The following is a 20,006-nucleotide window of genomic DNA, read 5'->3' as shown; positions in this document are numbered from 1 at the left end:
GCAGACATTTGTTCTGAGTAATTGGTTGTTACTACCATTACTCTTCCTTATACTCATTTGATCATTTTCAGTTATTTTGTACTCTCATAATGATCTTTAGTCATTTTTCATTGCTTGAATGATATTTATTTATTTATTTTAATTTAGTTTATTTTATTTCTCTCCTTTTTAGTCTCGTTTTACTTGTCAATAGAATTAGATGGTTAATGCTAGACCTGTAAATATATCGTGCATATATTATATATAAATGTATGCATTATTAAACTAAATTAATAGTCATGTATCGACCAATTGAGTCTAGTGAAAAGTAAGACGAGACTAAAAAATGGAGAAATAAAATAAAATAAATTAACATCATTCAAACAATGAAAAGTGACTAAATATCATCATATGAGAGTACAAAGTAATTGAACACTAGATCACATCAGTAAAAGAAAGAGCAATGATAGTAACAACCAATTACTTATAACAAACATCTGCATTGAGAAAGACTAATTATTCTCAAACATTACTTGTCTTATGGACATCCACAAGTCACAACCATTACTCTTCTTTATACTCATTAGACACGCCTAATCTCATTTGATGATATCTAGTTGTTTTGCATTGCTTGAATGATACTTATTTATTTTATTTTATTTTTTTACTTTTTAGTTTCATCTCACCGATTTACGACTATAGCATGCCTTAAATATCATTTGATCATGTTCAAAAGTGATTTGATGTCACAATTAATATATCTAAATTGTTCTACAATGTTTGAAAAATGTTAATTTTCATACTTTAATTTAATTTAATATTTTCTCTCTTTTTGTCATTATTTTAACTTACAAAAAATTGATAATCTATCTATCATGTGTAGAAATCAACAATTGTGTCAGTATATAATAAATAATCTGCATAGTCTAGTATTTCTTCAATCTTCTTTTACTTCATCAATTTTAAGAAGCTCCAACTGCGCCTTGTTTAAAATTACAATTCTTTCAGGCATACAATGATAGGGTCTATAGTAAACCTTAATAATCGATTATAGAAGACATAAATATTCTTTAGACCTTTTCCAATGGTTACTTTTTTGGTAGCCCTACTATATAAATGGCATGGACCTTTTTGAGCTCCTCCACGTTCATTTATTCATCCATTTCTCATTTTGATTCAACAATAACAATGTCTCTTTTTCTCATTTGGAACACTCCCCAACTTGTTTCAAAGCTACATAATTTCAGTGGTCGTCGGAAAAGTAATATCAAGTACTGTACAAAAATTAGGTAAGAAGAAGATGACTACAGTCTATTAAGTCTAAGATCATAAATGAACTTGTTCTCATATTCCAAATTTCTGGCACACTAATCTATGAAATTCGAAAAAAAAACTTTACCATACAATCGACAAGGATAGTTATACTCCATCAACAATCAAGCAAATATCAACTTAAAAACTTAGATTTAATTTTCAGTAAAATCAAGTTCCATTTTATAAAAAGATTTTACTTTTTTCCATCCAAATCAAAAAAGTACCTAATCAACCGAACGATCTATTAACAGAACAACATCCAAATTTCTTGACACATTAGCCGATTAAATTCGCAAAAAAATTTCACCATACAATCGACAAGGACAATCATAATCCATCAACAATCAAACAAATATCAACTTAAAAACACAAATTTTCAATAAAATCAAGTTTCATTTTTTAAAAAGATTTCAGTTTTTCCCATCCAAACCAAACAAATACCTAACCAATCGAGCTGTCTATTAACATAAAAATATCCAAATTTCTTGGCACATTAGCTGATTAAATTCGCGAAAAAATTTCACCATGTAATCGACAAGGACAATCATAATTCATCAACAATCAAACAATTATCAACCTAAAAACATAAATTTTCAGTAAAATCAAGTTTCATTTTTAAAAAAGATTTTAGTTTTTTCCATCCAAACCAAACAAATACCTAATCAACCGAACAGTCTATTAATAGAGCAACATCCAAATTTTTTGGCACATTAGCCAATTAAATTTGCGAAAAAATTTCACCATGCAATCAACAAGGATAATCATAATCCATCAATAGTCAAACAAATACCAATTTAAAACCAAAAAAAAATTAGTAAAATCAACCTCTATTTTTTAAAAAAAGAAAAATTTCCTCCAAAATCAACTCAATTACTACAAATCAAAATTAAAAAAAATAAATCATCAATATGAAACATAAATTACTCGGGAGATAAGTGAAATTATTTAAAGTGGAAGATGAAAGATCTTAGAGAAGATAAAAATCAAAAATGAAAGTTGGGGGAAGATGAGGGGGAAATGGCCATGGTTTGAAAAAGTGGGTTGTGAAAAATATTTAAAAAAATCTTAAGGGGTGCCAAAAATTTATTTATTTTTACACTTTAATTCATATCCCACCCTTTTATCTCAAACCCTAAAAATTTAAATGAAAAAGAAAAGAATGTTTATTAAAGTAAGTTTTAGAAGTGACCTTTATCCAACTCTTCTCAAGAACACCTCCCAATCACACATTTGCAACTTGTGCCTAGAAGGAAGCGGCAACATATTACAACTAATTATGTGTGACCTAAGCAAGATACGAAACGAATAATTATAGAGACTATTGTGTGACCTTTCAAAACAATTGTGTAGAGGTGGATTTAGGATTCGGAGTTTTCGGGTGTCAAGTAGACTCATTGATTAAATTAATTGGAGACTTCAAATCGTAAAGTCGAGCCAATTTATGGACAAGAGGTTCATTGAATCTCCTATGCTATTTATACATGATTAAAAAAAAAAATTATGTTTATATAGTAAATATTGAACTCGAGAAAATAAGAAATTTTTTAGAGTTACACTGTAGTGATTGATTAAACTTACTAAAAAGACAGGTTGTCAGCAAATTTTGAACCTGGGTTAACAGCCTTATGCCACCTGAAAAACAAGCCACCCTTAATAGATCCGCCCCTGTCCTTGTGGATAGATTGAATTATAGTGCACTTCAGCCTGAAAGCTCAAAAGAATGATTTTGTTCGACTTATAACGACATTGTGGGAGAATCTCAATGTAGCAAGTATCTTTAAATGATGTAATGACAAATATCTGAACACCATATAAATCTGCAACAGCCTGCAAAGTTACATGATCACACCATTCGCCACACTTGGTCATCTTCTTCACGTATTCATCGTAGTCCATTGGAACATAACCTTCATACAACTCTTTATGTGACCCGAGTTGTTTAGCAACTTGTTCCCTCATGAACTTGTGATGCTCACTATTCCCATATATTTGGTCTGATAGTGCCCGGAATTGACAGTTTCCATCTCCAGAAACTTTATGTTCAACTACATCATATAATTTCAACCTCTCCATTAGCCTTTGAAGATGTGATGATGTAACTGTATCTCTGTCTTCCTCTTTGCGATTATGAGCAAAATTGCGTGCAACAATCTAATCCTCAACAGGAACTGACACATTAGATTTTGATCCTATCGATTCCTTGAGTGGAAATCACGATACTTTCTCCTGAAAGTGCGGGCACTTATTTTATCATTCTCTATGTTAACACGCATATGCTGATCAGAATAACAATCTCTTACGTACCCAACCTGAGAAAAATCCTTGTAATAGAAGTACTTCATGACTGAAGGGAAAATATTTTCCATAAACTCAAATAGTACTTTTTCCACAATGAAAATTACTAGCACCACCCGTATTAATATTAGTGCAAAACCTAATTTAGTTATGACTGTCGACTAGATACTTGTTCCTATATCCTATTTTGATATGATTTAATTTAATATCCTAAACAAGTTTGATTTACTACTCTAACTTGAAAATTATTATTCAAACAAAATTTTATAACAAGATCTCCAATGTCCTAGAAACAATTGAAGCGTGAAGTTGAAGAAAGACTGTATTATAAACCTTCTTTGAATGGGAAAAAGAAAAAGTAACTTACCGCGTGACCGCCTGAAGAGGAAATAAATAAAGCATTAGTGTCCAAGGTGTATGATAATTAATTTTTTGTCCCCATTTAGTAATTCTTTTAAAAATTACTTTAACTTGAAAAATTCGCTTGGAAATTAAAATAACAACTTCCGCGTCATGGTCAATAGTTTACACTTTGTTGCTAAGTTTTACTTATGAGATACTTCGAGTCTAATTCATGGGTACTCTATAATTTATGTTTGTAGAGGCAAAACATAGCTCAAAATGCAGATCAGGAACTTAAAACAAACACAGTGTGGTGAGAAGCGTGCCTAGTTCGGAGAATATTGTTGTAGCAGGGGATTTCAACGGGCATATCGGGGCGCTACCGGGAGGCTTTGGTGACGTGCATGGGGGTTTTGGTTTTGGGGAGAAAAATGACGAGGGGGCGACCCTACTGGAGTTTGCGAGGGCCTTTGGGCTGGTGGTGGTGAACTCGGGCTTCTCGAAGAAGGACGAGCACCTGATCACCTTTCGAAGCACGGTAGCCAGGACTCAGATTGACTTTTTGTTGCTTAGGAAAGGGGATAGGGCGTTGTGTAAAGACTGTAAAGTCATCCCGAGTGAGAATCTTTCGACCCAACATAGGCTCTTGGTTATGGATTTGGGCATAAAGAAGGATAGAAAGAGGAGGACTAAGGAGTGTAGACCGAGAATTAAGTGGGGCGGCCTGACGCCAGTGAATGCGTGGGAGATAGGAGAGAGGTTGGCGGGAATGGGGGTGTGGGAGTGTAGGGGGGACGTGGATAGTATGTGGGACAGGACGGCAAGGTGCATCAGGGAGAATGCAAGTGAGGTGTTGGGTGTTTCTAGGCGCCGGGCCGGGCACCGTCGGGGGGATTGGTGGTGGAATGAAGAGGTGAAGAAGAAAGTGGGGACCAAGAAAGGGGCGTATGCTAAGTTGGTGGATAGTAAGGACGAAGAGGAGAAACGGGTAAACAGGAAAGAGTATAAGCTAGCGAGGAAGGAGGCGAAGTCAGCAGTCACGGCAGCTAAGACGGCCGCTTTTGAGAGCTTGTATGCAGGGTTACAGGAGAAAGGAGGGGAGAAAAAGTTATTTCGACTTGCTAAGGCTAGGGAGAGGAAGGGTCGTGACCTCGATCAGGTGAGGTACATTAAGGGGGAGGACGGTAGAGTGTTGGTGGAGGACGGCCACATTAAGAAGAGATGACAGTCGTATTTTCATAGGCTCTTGAATGACGAAGGGGATAGAGCTATTGTGTTAGGGGAACTGGAGCACTCAGAGGAGTGTCGGGATTTTAGCTATTGTAGACGTTTTAAGGTAGAAGAGGTTAGACAAGCTGTCCGCAGGATGTGAAGGGGTAGGGCGACGGGGCTGGATGAGATACCGGTGGAGTTTTGGAAGTTCGTTGGAGAGGCTGGTGTAAGGTGGTTGACTGGATTGTTTAATAAAATCTTCAGGACGGCAAAGATGCCCGAGGCGTGGAGGTGGAGTACCATGGTCCCTCTCTATAAGAATAAGGGGGACATTCAGAGTTGCAATAACTATAGGGGGATTAAGTTATTGAGTCACTCTATGAAGATCTGGGAGAGAGTGGTCGAGGTGAGGCTGAGACGGATAGTGTCTATTTCGGAAAACCAGTTTGGATTTATGCCCAGCCGCTCGACGACGGAGGTAATCCACCTGGTGCGGAGGTTGGTGGAGCAGTATAGGGAGCGGAAGAAGGATCTGCACATGGTGTTTATCGATCTGGAGAAGGCATACGACAAAGTCTCCAGAGAGGTGCTTTGGAGATGCTTGGAGGTGAGTGGAGTACCGCAGGCATATATCAGAGTAATTAAGGATATGTATGATGGAGCGAAAACCCAGGTGAGGACGGCGGGAGGAGACTCAGAGCATTTCACTGTCCTGACAGGATTGCACCAGGGATTTACTCTTAGTCCCTTTTTGTTTGCGTTGGTGATGGATGTGTTGACGCGGCGCATTCAAGGGGAGGTGCCGTGGTGTATGCTTTTTACAGACGATGTAGTTCTGATAGATGAGACTCGAGGGGGCGTGAATGACAAATTAGAGGTGTGGAGGCAAACTCTTGAGTCTAAAGGGTTCAGGGTGAGCAGAAGCAAGACAGAGTATGTGGAATGCAAGTTTAATGACGTGAGGCGGGAGAATGAGGTAGTAGTGAAGCTGGAAGCACAGGAGGTATGTAAGAGGGATAAGTTCAAGTATCTTGGGTCCGTGATCCAGAGTAACAGTGAGAGTGGCGAGGATGTCTCGCATCGTATTGGGGCGGGATGGATGAAGTAGAAACTCGCGTCGGGGGTGCTGTGTGATAAGAAGGTGCCGCCCAAGCTTAAAGGCAAATTCTACAGGGTGGTAGTCCGTCCGGCCTTGTTGTATGGAGCGGAGTGTTGGCCAGTTAAGAACTCCCACATCCAAAAAATGAAGGTGGCAGAAATGCGGATGTTGCGCTGGATGTGTGGACTGGCTAGAGGGGATAGAGTTCAGAATGAGACTATCCGGGAGAAGGTTGATGTGACTTCAGTGGAGTGCAAGATGCGGGAAGCACGATTGAGATGGTTCGGACACGTGAAGAGGAGGGGCATGGATGCCCCGGTCCGTAGGTGTGAGAGGCTAGCGTTGGATGGTTTTAGGCGGGGTAGGGGTAGGCCGAAGAAGTACTGGGGCGAGGTGATTAGGCGGGACATGGAACAGTTGCAGCTCACCGAGGACATGACCCTAGATAGGAAGGTCTGGAGGGCGCGAATTTCGGCAGAGGATTAGGGCCAGTTTGGGTCGCTAGTGTAGGGAATTACTTGGTGGGGGTTTTATTCCTGTTATGATTCCGTCTTTCGTGTTCCATGTTTTATTACGAATCTGTGTGCTTTTCGTTGCTTTCCTCTGTTTTATATTACTTATGGGTGCCGTATTTATGTTATGTAATCTGCTTCTGTGTTTTACTATGTGTTTGTGTGGTATCTCGTGTCTTGAGCCGGGGGTCTATCGGAAATAGCCTTTCTACTTCATCAGAGGTAGAGGTATGGACTGCGTACATCTTACCCCCCCAGACCCCACTAGGTGGGAATACACTGGGTTTGTTGTTGTTGTTGTTGTTGTTGTTGTAGTTTTAGTGGATGTGATAAGCCTTTGGATTTCTGCACCAACCAAATAATGAAGCTAATCCTATTAGAAAGTAAAAAATCAAAAACTTGATTTTTTGTGGGAAAGAAAAAGTTTATTTGTAGATTGTTGAGAACAAAGAAAAGTTCTTATGCAAAACAACACTTGAAGAGTTTATATAGTTAGACTTTCAACTAACACACCCTTTCATAAGAGACACATCCTTTCAAAAGACATATCCTTTCACAAGAGACACACCCTCTGCAGAAAAGATATATTCTTTCAATAAAAGTTACACCCTTTTATGTAATAGGCCCCTTTTTATTAAAATACTTATACTGTTCAATTTAATTTAAATAAAATATTCAACAATCCCCCACTTATTTAAATATAAATTAGGTCACAAAGATTAAGTTATGTTCACTCATAGAGTAATGTATCTTTCGATTTAAACAATACTTTAGTGCAATACCACAAGACAAAATCAAAATTCCACGTGGCCTAATAGTTTTGAACGTGTTATTCCTTATGATAACATCGGTGACACTACACACATAAATATTTCATTCCCACTTTTCTCTCAACATGCTTAGCACTTTTATGGCCATGTGCTATCCGAAATTCATGAACATTTATGAGAGCAACTCCAACTCTCAATCGAAGCGGCACCACTTCTATGTTCATATATGTCAAGTTCTTCCAATGTCTTTGTTATATTTGAGACACTTATTTCTTGAACTGAACCTCATTAAGAGTATTAGAACTCAATCTTCCAAACTATGACAACTAGTACTAGCATATCTCTTACTTAAGTATTGAAACATCCACGAATCAATAACTTGTTATTACCCTTTGGACTCATAACTATTCATTTCATGGAGCTAGGTAGGGTTGTCATTATCGATGGACCTAATTAATGAATTTTATTTTTTATATATAAGCATACTTGAAGATGTATTCAATAACTTCCTTTTAATAGGTTTAGTAAATAAATTAGCCAAATTCATTTGACTCCGCCAATGTGATACAAGTCGTTCCATCTTGAATTAACTTTCTCACATAATCATATCAAGAAATTATACATTTTGACTTCTCATTGTATAATCTCTATATGCTCGAATTAGAGTGGCTTGACTATCACAAATTTAGCTCATATTTTGCAAAATCAATGGATCTCTTAATAATCTCTCAACCACTCAACTCCTTTAATTTTCTTGCTTCTATTAATGCAAGATTTTCTAGGTTTCAAGAAATCGTACCTCCTCACAAGGTAAGTATCCATCATATGGTAAATTTATTATTCTCACATCTTCGATGCCAACTTGCATCGATACATCTCAATTTTTTTCTCTAGAGAAAATCAAAACTCAACTACTGACTCTTCCAATAGCGCTTGTTTACAGAAGTTAATTAGACACGGTGGCTTGTTTATACAAGTTAATTAGTCACGATTCTTTCATCATCACAGACTGACTCGATCTAGGATCAAATAGGGTATTGACCACTTTTATGTTTAAGTGACTAGATTTATTTAGCACTTTTTCATTCAACGAGATTAACTCAATACATACCCCCTCTATTTTGTATGGTGTTGATACACGACGTAGTACCAATTTCTCCAAGGTCCTCCATTTAAAATGTATAAATAAAATCTCTTATGATTTCTTTCGATCAACGTATCGAAAATTATCACACAATATGACAATATTCATTAAGAATTCTAAAGTGAAGGTATATTGACTATCTCAAATAGTTTATGTTGTTCAAATATATATTAACTAATTTTAAGTCTAATGTTGAATTTTAATCACATGTCAAATGCCTTCACACATTAAACATATCAAGAGCCTTTTTATATCACATATAGAGAAAATTGAATTATCTAACTCATGTTCTCTAGACTCGTACTCATTTATATTAATTTTCAAGCATACGCACATACTTATAAACAATGTAATCTTTAATTCTTTATATCTTTCTACAACTTAATGATAAATTTTACATATGATCTTTATGCAAGAATAACGATCCACAACGATCATAAAAAAAGAATATTATTCCAAATTATCATGTATTTATTGGAATATTGATGTATATGTTCATTGAACCGAGTTGATTCACCTGTTTCATCTCATTGTATATTCATCTGCTGCAGTATCTAGCATAGGCCAGCCTTGATTTCAGTCGTCTCAACATATTGATTTCAAATTAAATTTAGAATTCTTATAGATTATTTTTTTCCTTTTGTATATCTAGGTAAATTTTAGTATATATCTCTAATATGCTGTACCTTATTCAGAAGTGTATCTTACCATATTTAGGAGTGTATCACTTTATTATTTTATACCTTATTTAGAATTCTACCTTATTTAAATGATTAGTTACTTGTATAAATATTGCATTGTACCTTTATTTTATTTTTAAATAAATATGTTGAGGTGGCTGAAACTAAGGATGACACATGCTATGTACTGCAACAGACAAATATACAGTGAAATGAAACAAATAAATCAACCCAGTCCAATAAACATATACATCAATATTTCAATATTGAAGACCTGACACAAATATATCATCTACCCTGACTTTTATAAAAATAAATTCACAAAATCACAGAAGAACTATCAACTCTTAAATAAATAATACGTAGAGTTGAAAAGTATAACACAATTACCTTTTTTCTTAATTGAAAATTACAAGCCTCTAATGCTTCTTTTACACATGCATGTTATGCGTACTAAAAAATTTTATACCAGCTAATTAATGGTTTGTTAAGAGATTATATTTTGAGATCCTCACATAATGAATATCTACCCTATTATTTATCAAACTAGCATAAATCAGAAAGGGTAAGAATTCATTAACAAATCATAAATTATGAGAAAAATAGAACTCGTTTTGATGCCACCGTTTCAATATTCTCGAATAGCGACCAAAATATATTGGTTGAGACAACTATTCACCCTTGAATTGTAGGATTATTCGTGTGTGCACACTAAGGGTTCGTTTGGTAGAGTGTATTGAAAAAATAAATGCATGGTAGAGTGTATTGAAAAAATAAATGCATGCATTAGTTAATGTGTATTATAAGTACCGTGTTTGGTACATTTTGAGTCTATGTATAACTAATGCAAACATTAGTTATACACTCTATTGTATATTGAGGTATGTATTAATAATACACACTATTTTCCATGTATTAGTAATACAAAGACTCTAAACACATGCATTAACTTTTTAAATGACAATTTTACCCCTCATTTTCAACCTTTTTTCTACTAAGATTTGTAGCTAGCTGCTGCTACCTCAATTTCAATGTTTCAACTGCTACTAGTCACGAAAATGGTAGTATCTCAGACGAAATGGTAATATCATTGTGATTGGAACTAGTCAAATTTTATGAACCTCATTCTCATCCTCAAGAACAAAAATGTCAAACTATCATCTAAAAAAGAACGAATGGTGTTGGATGCCTCCTGGAATCTCTGCAATTTATTAACCAGATGAGTTAATATAGTGTCTTTGTCCCTTGCTTTGTATTCCTAAGTTGTTAGACTAAAAGGGAATTGCATAGTTTCGATGCTTTTGTGGAAAACATTTCATTCGCCATCTTGCTGCATATGTTATATGGGAATTCATCTGCTTGTGCGTCCTTGGATTTTTCAACGGTCACTGCTGCTATTTTTAAGCTTGAAAGAAAGGGTACAAAGAAGGGTATTTTGATAAAGAAATATTTGTATATAAAAATTATGTAAATGTATGTTATTTTTAATACATTAAATCAAATACCCTGCAGAAAATGATGTTTGTGTACCTAATACAAGCATTACTAATACTTACATTAATAATACAAGCATTACTAATACATCTTATTCAACATTATTCTTATATACTCTATCAAACGACTCCTAAGACATCTCTCCAATGCTTTCTATACATTAGCAATTAATTAACATTACTCCACCAGTGATACGAGATGAAACTACAACAATGATAATGACACAAAAACAAAGGAAACATACTAAATACGAAATCACAAAAACAAGGAAACAAGAAAATGAAATGATAAAGTAAAAGATAGATAGATTGACATAAATCGATAACGAGAGGACAACCAGAGGGTATATTAAATCCTAAGACCTCCTTATCAATTATCAACAACACCAACCTCTTACAAGGACACAACGAAAATAGATCTCGAGCACCCACATTTCTAGACAATCAAAGAAACTCCCAACAAGGTTCAATAAAGAAACTCGCAAGTGTATCTCAATTCATCAACTAAGCCTAAAATGAAAAGGGTCCTAGCTATTTGTAGGCCAAAAGGCCTTTATTACAACTTGGGCCCAAAAGTGATCCTAAATGTAACTTGGGCTCAAAAGTGATCCAAGAGCCCCAAAACAATGCAATTGGTGTATATGCGCTCTCGAAGCCCAAGCAATCATCCAAACAGGTCGTGGCTCAATGATTTCATGGATGATATCATCAGATGTAGCTATTCCCGTGCTCTAAGCTATCCTCCAATCCCGTATGCGCTTTTCTAGGATTATCAAGTCGTAGATTCTAAGGTTTGGCCCTTGAAGCATAGATCCCAAAATAGTAGAATTCATTTGGATTGTATCATCTTTCCTTTCTTGAAGAGGATTCGTCCTAGAATCCAACTCTTTTATAGACTTGCCATCATACTTTCCAAGCTTAGAATCCTTTGGCAAGAATTTCGGTAGGCCTTTAAGCTCGTTTTCGTAAGGCATTTTACTTGCATCCTCCTTTGAGATTGTTTGTTCATGAACCTGCACAAATGAAAGAGTGATGCTAGGTAAAATGTTAGCATCATGGTTAGCAAGTAACTATGGATCCATGTTGGAATTTCCTTTTTCAATTTGGGAAGACTCATTTCTTAATTGGACATGTTCTTGAGGTCTTGGGGTATAATTTTGATGGTTGAACCCTGGTGTTTGGTTAATGAATCGTTTCTCCATGTTTTTCAATGTATCTTCAATTCATGCCATGGATCCATTTGTTTTATCCACCATTCGTTGCACCCCCATGAGAGCTTCCATAAGGGTATCAATGGTTACTTCACCCATAGCTTCTTAGTACAATTGAGAAAAGAGAGGAAACAAATATCGATGACTCGTTTTAATGATAAAGGTAAGAACTTTGAATTCAAGAATCAAAATAAGAAAGAAAAAAATCAAAATGACAAAACAGAAAAAGAAATATAACACGAGAGACTTGAATTCAAGAGTTTAACTAAGAAACCAAAGATAAATAAAGAAAACACACAAGAAATTAAGACAAAAAATAAGAACAAACAAGAATGATGTTTAAGAATGAAGAAAATGAAATTAGAATTCAAACCTTGAGCAATGGAGTTTTTAGAGTGATGAGCTGTGTTTAGGACTTGGATTTGATGTTGAGAAGAGGTTGATCTTGGATTTGATGTTGAGAAGAGGTTGATCTTGGATTTGATGTTGAGAAGAGGTTGATAAGTTTGGATCGGTGTTGTTAGGGGGCTGCTTTGGATGAAAATTCAAGAGTTTTTGGACTCTTCAATTTGAATTTTCAAACTCAAGAAGCTTGAATTTCTTGTGGTCCCCCCTTTGTACTCTCTTTTGTCTTCTTCTTTTGAAATATTCCTTTCTATGTCTTTTGATTCTTTTTTCTTTTTGGAAGATTGGAATATTCCCAAGAAGAAACAAGTACAATTCCTTTTTCTTGGCTCTTTTTGGATCTAATACCTCTTTTTGTAAGAACTATGACAATCTCCTCAAGAATACACCAAGAACACCAAGAACATCAATCTTTCTAACTTTTGAATCAATGATCAAAATGCGATGAAATTTTGAACTAAGGGTATTTTCAACCTTCTAAACATATTACAAACATTAATTTGTTAAATTTATCAACCCAAAATTCCAGATCTCGAACCCACCTTACTTTCTTCAAGTTCAAGCCCATAACAGTGATAGAATACTCAAATCAACTCCGATTTAGCACAAATTCGAACCCTAGACTCCTATAGTATTAGAGAACACAAATCTAGCACTATAAATACAAGAAAAACACAAAATTAAAAACTCTAATTTTGACCTAGGGTCAAAAATGAAAATATTACTTTTTTTGAAATTTTTGATTTTGACACTTCTTTTTTTTGTGATTTTCAAGATAACAAACCCAAGATTGACTTCGTAGAAATGAAATCAAGCTCAGCTCTAATACCAAATGATACAAGACAAAAATATGAAAATGTTATCGACACAAAAATAAAGGAAACACACTAAATACAAAATCAAAAAAGTAACAAAATGAAACGATAAAGTAAAAGATAGATAGATTTACATAAATCGACAATGAGACGACAACCAAAGGGTATATTAAACCCTAAGACCTTCCTATCAATTACCAAAAACACCAACTTCTTATGAGGACACAACAGAAATGAATCCCGAGCATCCACATTTCTAGACAATCAAAGAAACTCCCACCAAGTTTCAATAAAAACACTCGCAAGTGTATCTCAATTAATCATTCATCAACTAAGCCTAAAATGAAAAGAGTCCTAGCTATTTATGGGCCATAAGGCCTTTATTACAACTTGGGTCCAAAAGTGATCCTAAATGCAACTTGGGCCCAAAAGTCACTCAAGATCCCAAAACAATGCAATTGGTGCATATGCGCTCTCGAAGCCCAAACAATCAGTCAAACATGTCATGGATTAATGCTGTCATGGATGACATCATCAAATGTAGCTATTACCGTGCTCTAAGTTATCCTCCAATCCCGTATGTGCTTCCCTAGGATGATCAAGTCGTAGATTCTAAGGTTTGGCCCTTGAAGCCTAGATCCCAAAAGAGTGGAGCTCATTTGGCTCGTATCAACCAGTCCCCTTCCATTTCTATCGTTGTTGTCTGAATGGGAAGAAGGACAGTTCAAATCAGAAAGTGTTTGAATTTCTGGTGGTACCCAGTCACTGCTTCTTGCTTTTATCGAGCACACAACCTTTGTATTTTTATGGATTTACCTTAACCTATACCATTCCAGTCATTCTTTGTGATTTCCCCATTCTCTTTCCTATGCCACCCCGTTACAGGAAGGAGTAGTTTGCAACATTTAAGGTTCATATCTTGTTTATTGTTTCTCCTTTATTAAAACACAAATCTACTCCTTAATTTTCACAAAAGGGTAATCATGTTATTAAAGTGTGTGCCCTACTTATTTACTTATTTTAGCCTACCAGTTGCCTATTGATGACAAAGATTGCCTAACGTATTTTAACCTAGCTAAAACACTATGTCGCGTCCTATTCTAAAACAGTCGAAACAACACACAACATGTGGCGGCTTGTCATAACTCTCGAGTTTTAAAAAAAAATATTTTTTAGAGTCGCCACCTAACTTGGGCCTTTATGCCAAAAAGACTCTTTATCCAAACTATTTTGTCAAATACCCACAAGTTTTAAATTCTTTGCCAAATACCCACTTAATGCCACCTCACCACCAACTTTTCCAACTTAACAATTTTAGCCCCAACCTTTATAATAATTCACTTTAACCCAATACTTTCAACTTAATAAATTCACCCACAAGTTTCTAATAATACACTTCAACCCACTCCATCATCCACCACTATATATATAAAAATAATATCTAGGTTTCTAAAAATATTAAAAAAATAATTCCAAAAGCTAAAAATAGAAAGTGATTATTTTTTTCACCAAAAAGCTCCGATTCCGGCCACTTTTCCGGCGTTATTTTTTGGCGATCAACTGTAAATTATTCCACAAACATCATAAGCTTGTCCATTGCATTCATTGTTACCCCATTTGTTTTCTATATTCTCAAACACACTTTTCATCATTATTAAAAAGCTTTAAATCACTCACATTACTCAAAACCACTTTAGAAAGTGCATTATAGCAGCTCAGGCGACTCCAAGTTCATTTCTTTATTCCATAAACCCGACAATCATTGATTACAAGCAATATTTGCAATTTTAAGTATTTGTGCAGAAATCTGCGTAGTCATCGACCTGTCCTCGCCAGTCATCGACCGCGCATACAACACGACATAGACCATAAGCATAATCTACCATCGATTGAAGCTTAATTCTAGGATGTCTATTGCAGAATTTGTTCTGGTTTCTAATGATTTCATAGGAGAATGAGTGAAGACTTGGAAATGTTGGAAATGGAGATCATTTACCAAGGTGATAATCCCCATTCCTATTCGTCGCAACAGTTCGTACGATGAATTTATTGCAAGCGTAATGCAGAGCGGGGATCTAAATTGCGCGCCGAGCGATGTGGTGATTAGTTATGTAATACATTCGAGGGAAAATGTGAATCCTATGATCATAAATAGGGATGTACGTGTGCCGACATACATAATGGATACTGATGCAGATGGCTTTAGGCCAATTTTGAGGATAAATATGGTTGAGAGGTCCTTTGAAGGACCGTTGAATTCATCAGTACCCCCACCGCGGCGCCCAACAGTCAATGATGATTTGATCGATGATGATAATGATTACGAGAACGATATCGATGATACAATTAATATGAAAGATTATTCTATACATATGAAAGAATTTTCATCGAACCCGTAAGATGATGAAGAAGATCGTGAAATGGAATCACAAGTAGGACACTCCTTTCCCGATGGAACCAATTTCTGTTGTGGTAAAAAATTCTTCGATAACAAAAAGCTGCAAATACAACTAGACGTAGCAGCAAGGCAGTCTTTTGATTTTTATATGGAGAAGAGCTGTACAAAATTGATGAAGGCGGAATGCTTATCTTGTGGTTGTGGCTGGCTGTTGCGGGCAAAAAAGTACGACACCTCAGACAGATTTTGCATCTATAAGTATGTCGGGATGCACACATGCGGCGTTGAAAATGCCACCCGCAGGCACAAAAAGTCTCATCTGAATTGATTGCTTCAGTATGCGTAAATCATTTTCGGGATGGTAAGGGTCCAAGAATAAGAGAAATTCAAAGAATTGTATTTAAGGAGTTGCGTTGCAACGCAAGCTATTGGATGTGTTAGAAAGGAAGTGTAATTGCGAAGAACATCATTCGTGGGACACCAGAACACGGATATGCTTATTTGCCGACTTTTTTCCACATGGTGGAGTTATTGAATCCCGGGTCTTCTTACTCTATCATGGTAAACCGGATGGATGGATCATTCGTTTACTAATTCTTAGTATTCGGAGCTTGCATACGAGGATATACCCACATGAGAAAGGTAATTGTCGACGATAGCACACATTTGTATGGAAAGTACGGGGGTGTTCTGCTGAGCTCCGTTGCACAGGACACCAAAAATCATATATTTTCGATTGCCTTTTGTATCGTCGATAAAGAGAATGAAGCTTCTTGGACCTTCTTCTTTCAGAAGTTGAAGTCTATCATAGAAGATGAACCAGATCTATGCGTCATCTCCGACAGGCACATTAGCATCGCCAATGATTTCTCCCATGTATATAGTCATGCACATAACGGACTTTGCATGAGACACCTCGCTGAAAATCTTTGCGTAAATCAACACTGCGAAGAAAATCTTTATCTATTCTACGTCGCGGAAAAGGCTTATTCCTTTAATGAGTTTAGCGATAATTTTATGAAATTGAAGAGTAAATTCCCCGAGGCAGTTCATGTCCTTAAAAATATGCTTGGTTTTGAAAAATGGAGTAGAGCACACTTTCCGGGCAATAAGTACGACGTGATGACCACAAACATCGCCGAGTCGCTCAACTCAATTTTGATGGATGAATGGGAGTACCTCGTGTCATACATATTCAATTCAATTGCTAAAAAAATTGGTGAAAATTTTAGGAAGCGGCATGCATTTGTTGGTGATAAAGAGAACATATTTGTGCCTTCAGTGGAAAGGATCCTAAGGGATAATAAGAGTGCGAGCGATTCCTTATATGTGGGTAATCCAAACGGGGTTCTCGATGAGTATATGGTGTTCGCCAACGGCGTTACTGCCAAGGTAAATCTCTTGGAGAGGAGCTGTTCTTGTCGAAAATTTGACTTGGTGAAAATACCGTGAGAACACGCGATGTCAGCTTTGAGAGCAAAGTACGACAATGGCGAAGATTATGGTAACTCCATCTACGACTACTCTTCGCCAATTTATAAAGCTGAAAGTTACCTCCTCTCATACTCGAAAGCAATTAACGTTGTCCCTCCGGAGGCTGAATGTACTGTGCCACAGGAATTGGTAGACACCAAAATTTCTCCTCCCCCGTACGATCCCAAAATCGGTAGGAATAAAGTCAAAAGCACTAAGGGCGTTGGTGAGACATTCAAGTCCAAAAGGAGGAATAGGTATTCAATATGCAAGAAATTCGGACACAAAAAAACCACGTGTAGAATGGGCATCAAATCATAAATAGGCTTTTTTTAGCTTCAGTTGTAAAGCTACTGTTTTGGGGGATGAATGTGTACTTCTGTAGATTTTAACGTTCAGTTATTATCGACCTAAAACTTTGTCTACGATAGACTATCTATAGTCTACGGTATATATAATATATGATCTATAAAATATTATATATTAATTATATTATTGCTTATCTAACACGTTATGTTGGTTATTTTTCTGGCTTATCTCTCCAATCGATGCAATGAATCATTATTTACCCTTTTTCTCGTTCCCATTTATTAAAAAGCTGCATAAAACATCTCTTCACGAGGAAAAATAGCTGGTATACGCATACAAAATATTTTCTCTTGTCAGACACGTCGACCTACCATTGGGTGGATATATGAATGGACGCAATCTACAGGTATATAAGTACAGGCCCTCTTTCTACGCAACCCTTCAGTTTTTCCTAAATCGAAAATATCAGAAATCGTCTCTTCTTCTTCTTCTTCTTCTTCTTCTTATTCACCCAAATAAAAAAAATGCCTCCAAGAAGGATACCCTTGCACCCCATCAGATGTGTTCCTTTGAGGCACTACGACCTTCTCTTCCTAAGGAATGATTTAGACCGGCTTTTCTACGGGCTGGGTCAAGACTGCATCTACCTGGAGCGGTAGCTCCGTCGAATTGCTCGTTTCTTGAGGGTAATTCTGGAAAGGCTCGGAATGGAAGACCCTAACTACATCACTCCCCACCATCCCCATAATTTAGTTTAAATATTTTATTTTAGTATATGTTTTAAAGTTTTTTTGATTTATTCATTGCTGAAGAAGCTTTCTTCGTAGGATCTTGTTAGAAGAAAGCTTCTTCCATTTTTCCCTTTTTGATGTAAATTTTATTATGTAATGCAATGAACAATTCTAATACAACTATGTTTCAGTTTCTTTTAACATTGTGTGTTTGCCATCTTTGTTCTGATCCCTTGTTTGAAAACTAGAATCAAGTATTCCTGCCTTTTCAAGTTACAGTATTGTGGCTTGACTAATTTCCTGAAGAATAAAATCTATTGTTTAGATTTTATACAAAGTATTTCGTCGACTGTACATATTAGTCGATCGTAGACTACATGAATCAATGGATCATCGGGTAAATTAAAATAAATAATAACAGATTTTCAAAAAATAATTTAGTTTTAAAAGATTTAAACAGATTATCACATGTTATGTGGCTGTGGAAGAAAATAATTAAATTAAAAATAATTTAAATAGATAATCACACGTTTTGGAAATTATGAAAGACAATTATTAAATTAAAAAAAATTTAAATAAATAATAGTAACATGTATTTTGGGCTGGTGGAAGAAAATAATTAAATATAATATGATTTAAATAGATAATCACATGTTTTGTAGCTAGTGGAAGAAAATAATTTAATTAAAAAGGATTTAAATAGATGATGTTGGACTAGTGGTGACGCTTAATAGACCGTCGTATATCATGCACTATGTCCTCCATCAATCAGTCTGGTATATCGTAGACTTTCACGTTTATTATCGCATCGACTGATATCATTATTATGCGTAGACCATGGTGATCTATGTACACAGTTATAGACCATCACTTGGATGTAGTTAAAAAATAATTAAATAAATTATAAATAAATACGGTGTGGATTTCTACACATGTTAAGGAGTGTAAACAAGTCACATAATCATATTAGAGCTTACACAAATTAGGGAGGGTGAATTAAGAAGTGTGTGGATGGGTAGTGGTTGAATGCTCAATATCGTAAGAGTAATGTTTCTCAAAGTACAAGTATGTATTGAGGATGATAAATGTTTTACCACTATCAATTGCACACACTCTTTTGATTTAGGGGTGGTGATGAAAGAAATATGTGGAATGTGTAGGCATCAAATACAATACATATCCTATATACATACTTATGCTTTGTTTAAACATTACTCTTACGATATTGAGCATTCAACCACTACCCATCCACACATTTCTTAATTCACCATTCCTAATTTGTCTAAGCTCTAATATGATTATGTGACTTGTTTACACTCCTTCAAATATGTAGAAATCCACACCACATTTATTTATAATTTATTTAATCATTTTTTAACTACATCCAAGTGATGGTCTATAACCTTGTACATAGATCATCGTGGTCTACGCCTAATCATGATATCAGTCGGTGCGATAATAAACGTGTAAGTCTACGATAGACTATACTGATCGATGGATGCCATAGTTCATGATCTACGACGGTCTATTAAGTGTCATCACCAGTCCAAGATCATCTATTTAAATCATTTTTAATGTAATTATTTTCTTCCACCATCCCCAAAACATGTGATTATCCATTTAAATCATATTATATTTAATTATTTTCTTCCACCAGCTCCAAAACATGTTACTATTATCTATTTAATTTTTTTTAATTTAATTATTCATTTTTTAACTACCTCCACGTGATGGTCTATAGATGTGTACATAGATCACGGTAGTCTACGCATAATCAGGATATCAGTTGATGCACTAATAAAGGTGTAAGTCTATGATAAACCA

The 20,006-nt window shown here is 35.6% G+C and overlaps 1 protein-coding gene across 1 annotated transcript; it reads right to left on the bottom strand.

The window, feature by feature from the left end:
• Positions 1–2,943: 2,943 nt before the first annotated feature.
• LOC107844541 (OVARIAN TUMOR DOMAIN-containing deubiquitinating enzyme 9-like) lies at positions 2,944–3,635 on the bottom strand. The gene is made up of 2 exons (XM_047397787.1): positions 3,603–3,635; positions 2,944–3,444 (listed from the first exon to the last, which is right to left on the bottom strand). The coding sequence occupies exons 1-2, from the start codon at positions 3,633–3,635 to the stop codon at positions 2,944–2,946; spliced, it is 534 nt and encodes a 177-aa protein (XP_047253743.1).
• Between the last annotated feature and the right edge of the window lie 16,371 nt (positions 3,636–20,006).

This window comes from Capsicum annuum, chromosome 10 (assembly GCF_002878395.1).
Source record: "Capsicum annuum cultivar UCD-10X-F1 chromosome 10, UCD10Xv1.1, whole genome shotgun sequence".
Classification (NCBI taxonomy): Eukaryota; Viridiplantae; Streptophyta; class Magnoliopsida; order Solanales; family Solanaceae; genus Capsicum; species Capsicum annuum.
Note: the sequence above shows the minus strand (reverse complement) of the source record. Positions and strands in the feature narration are given on the sequence as shown.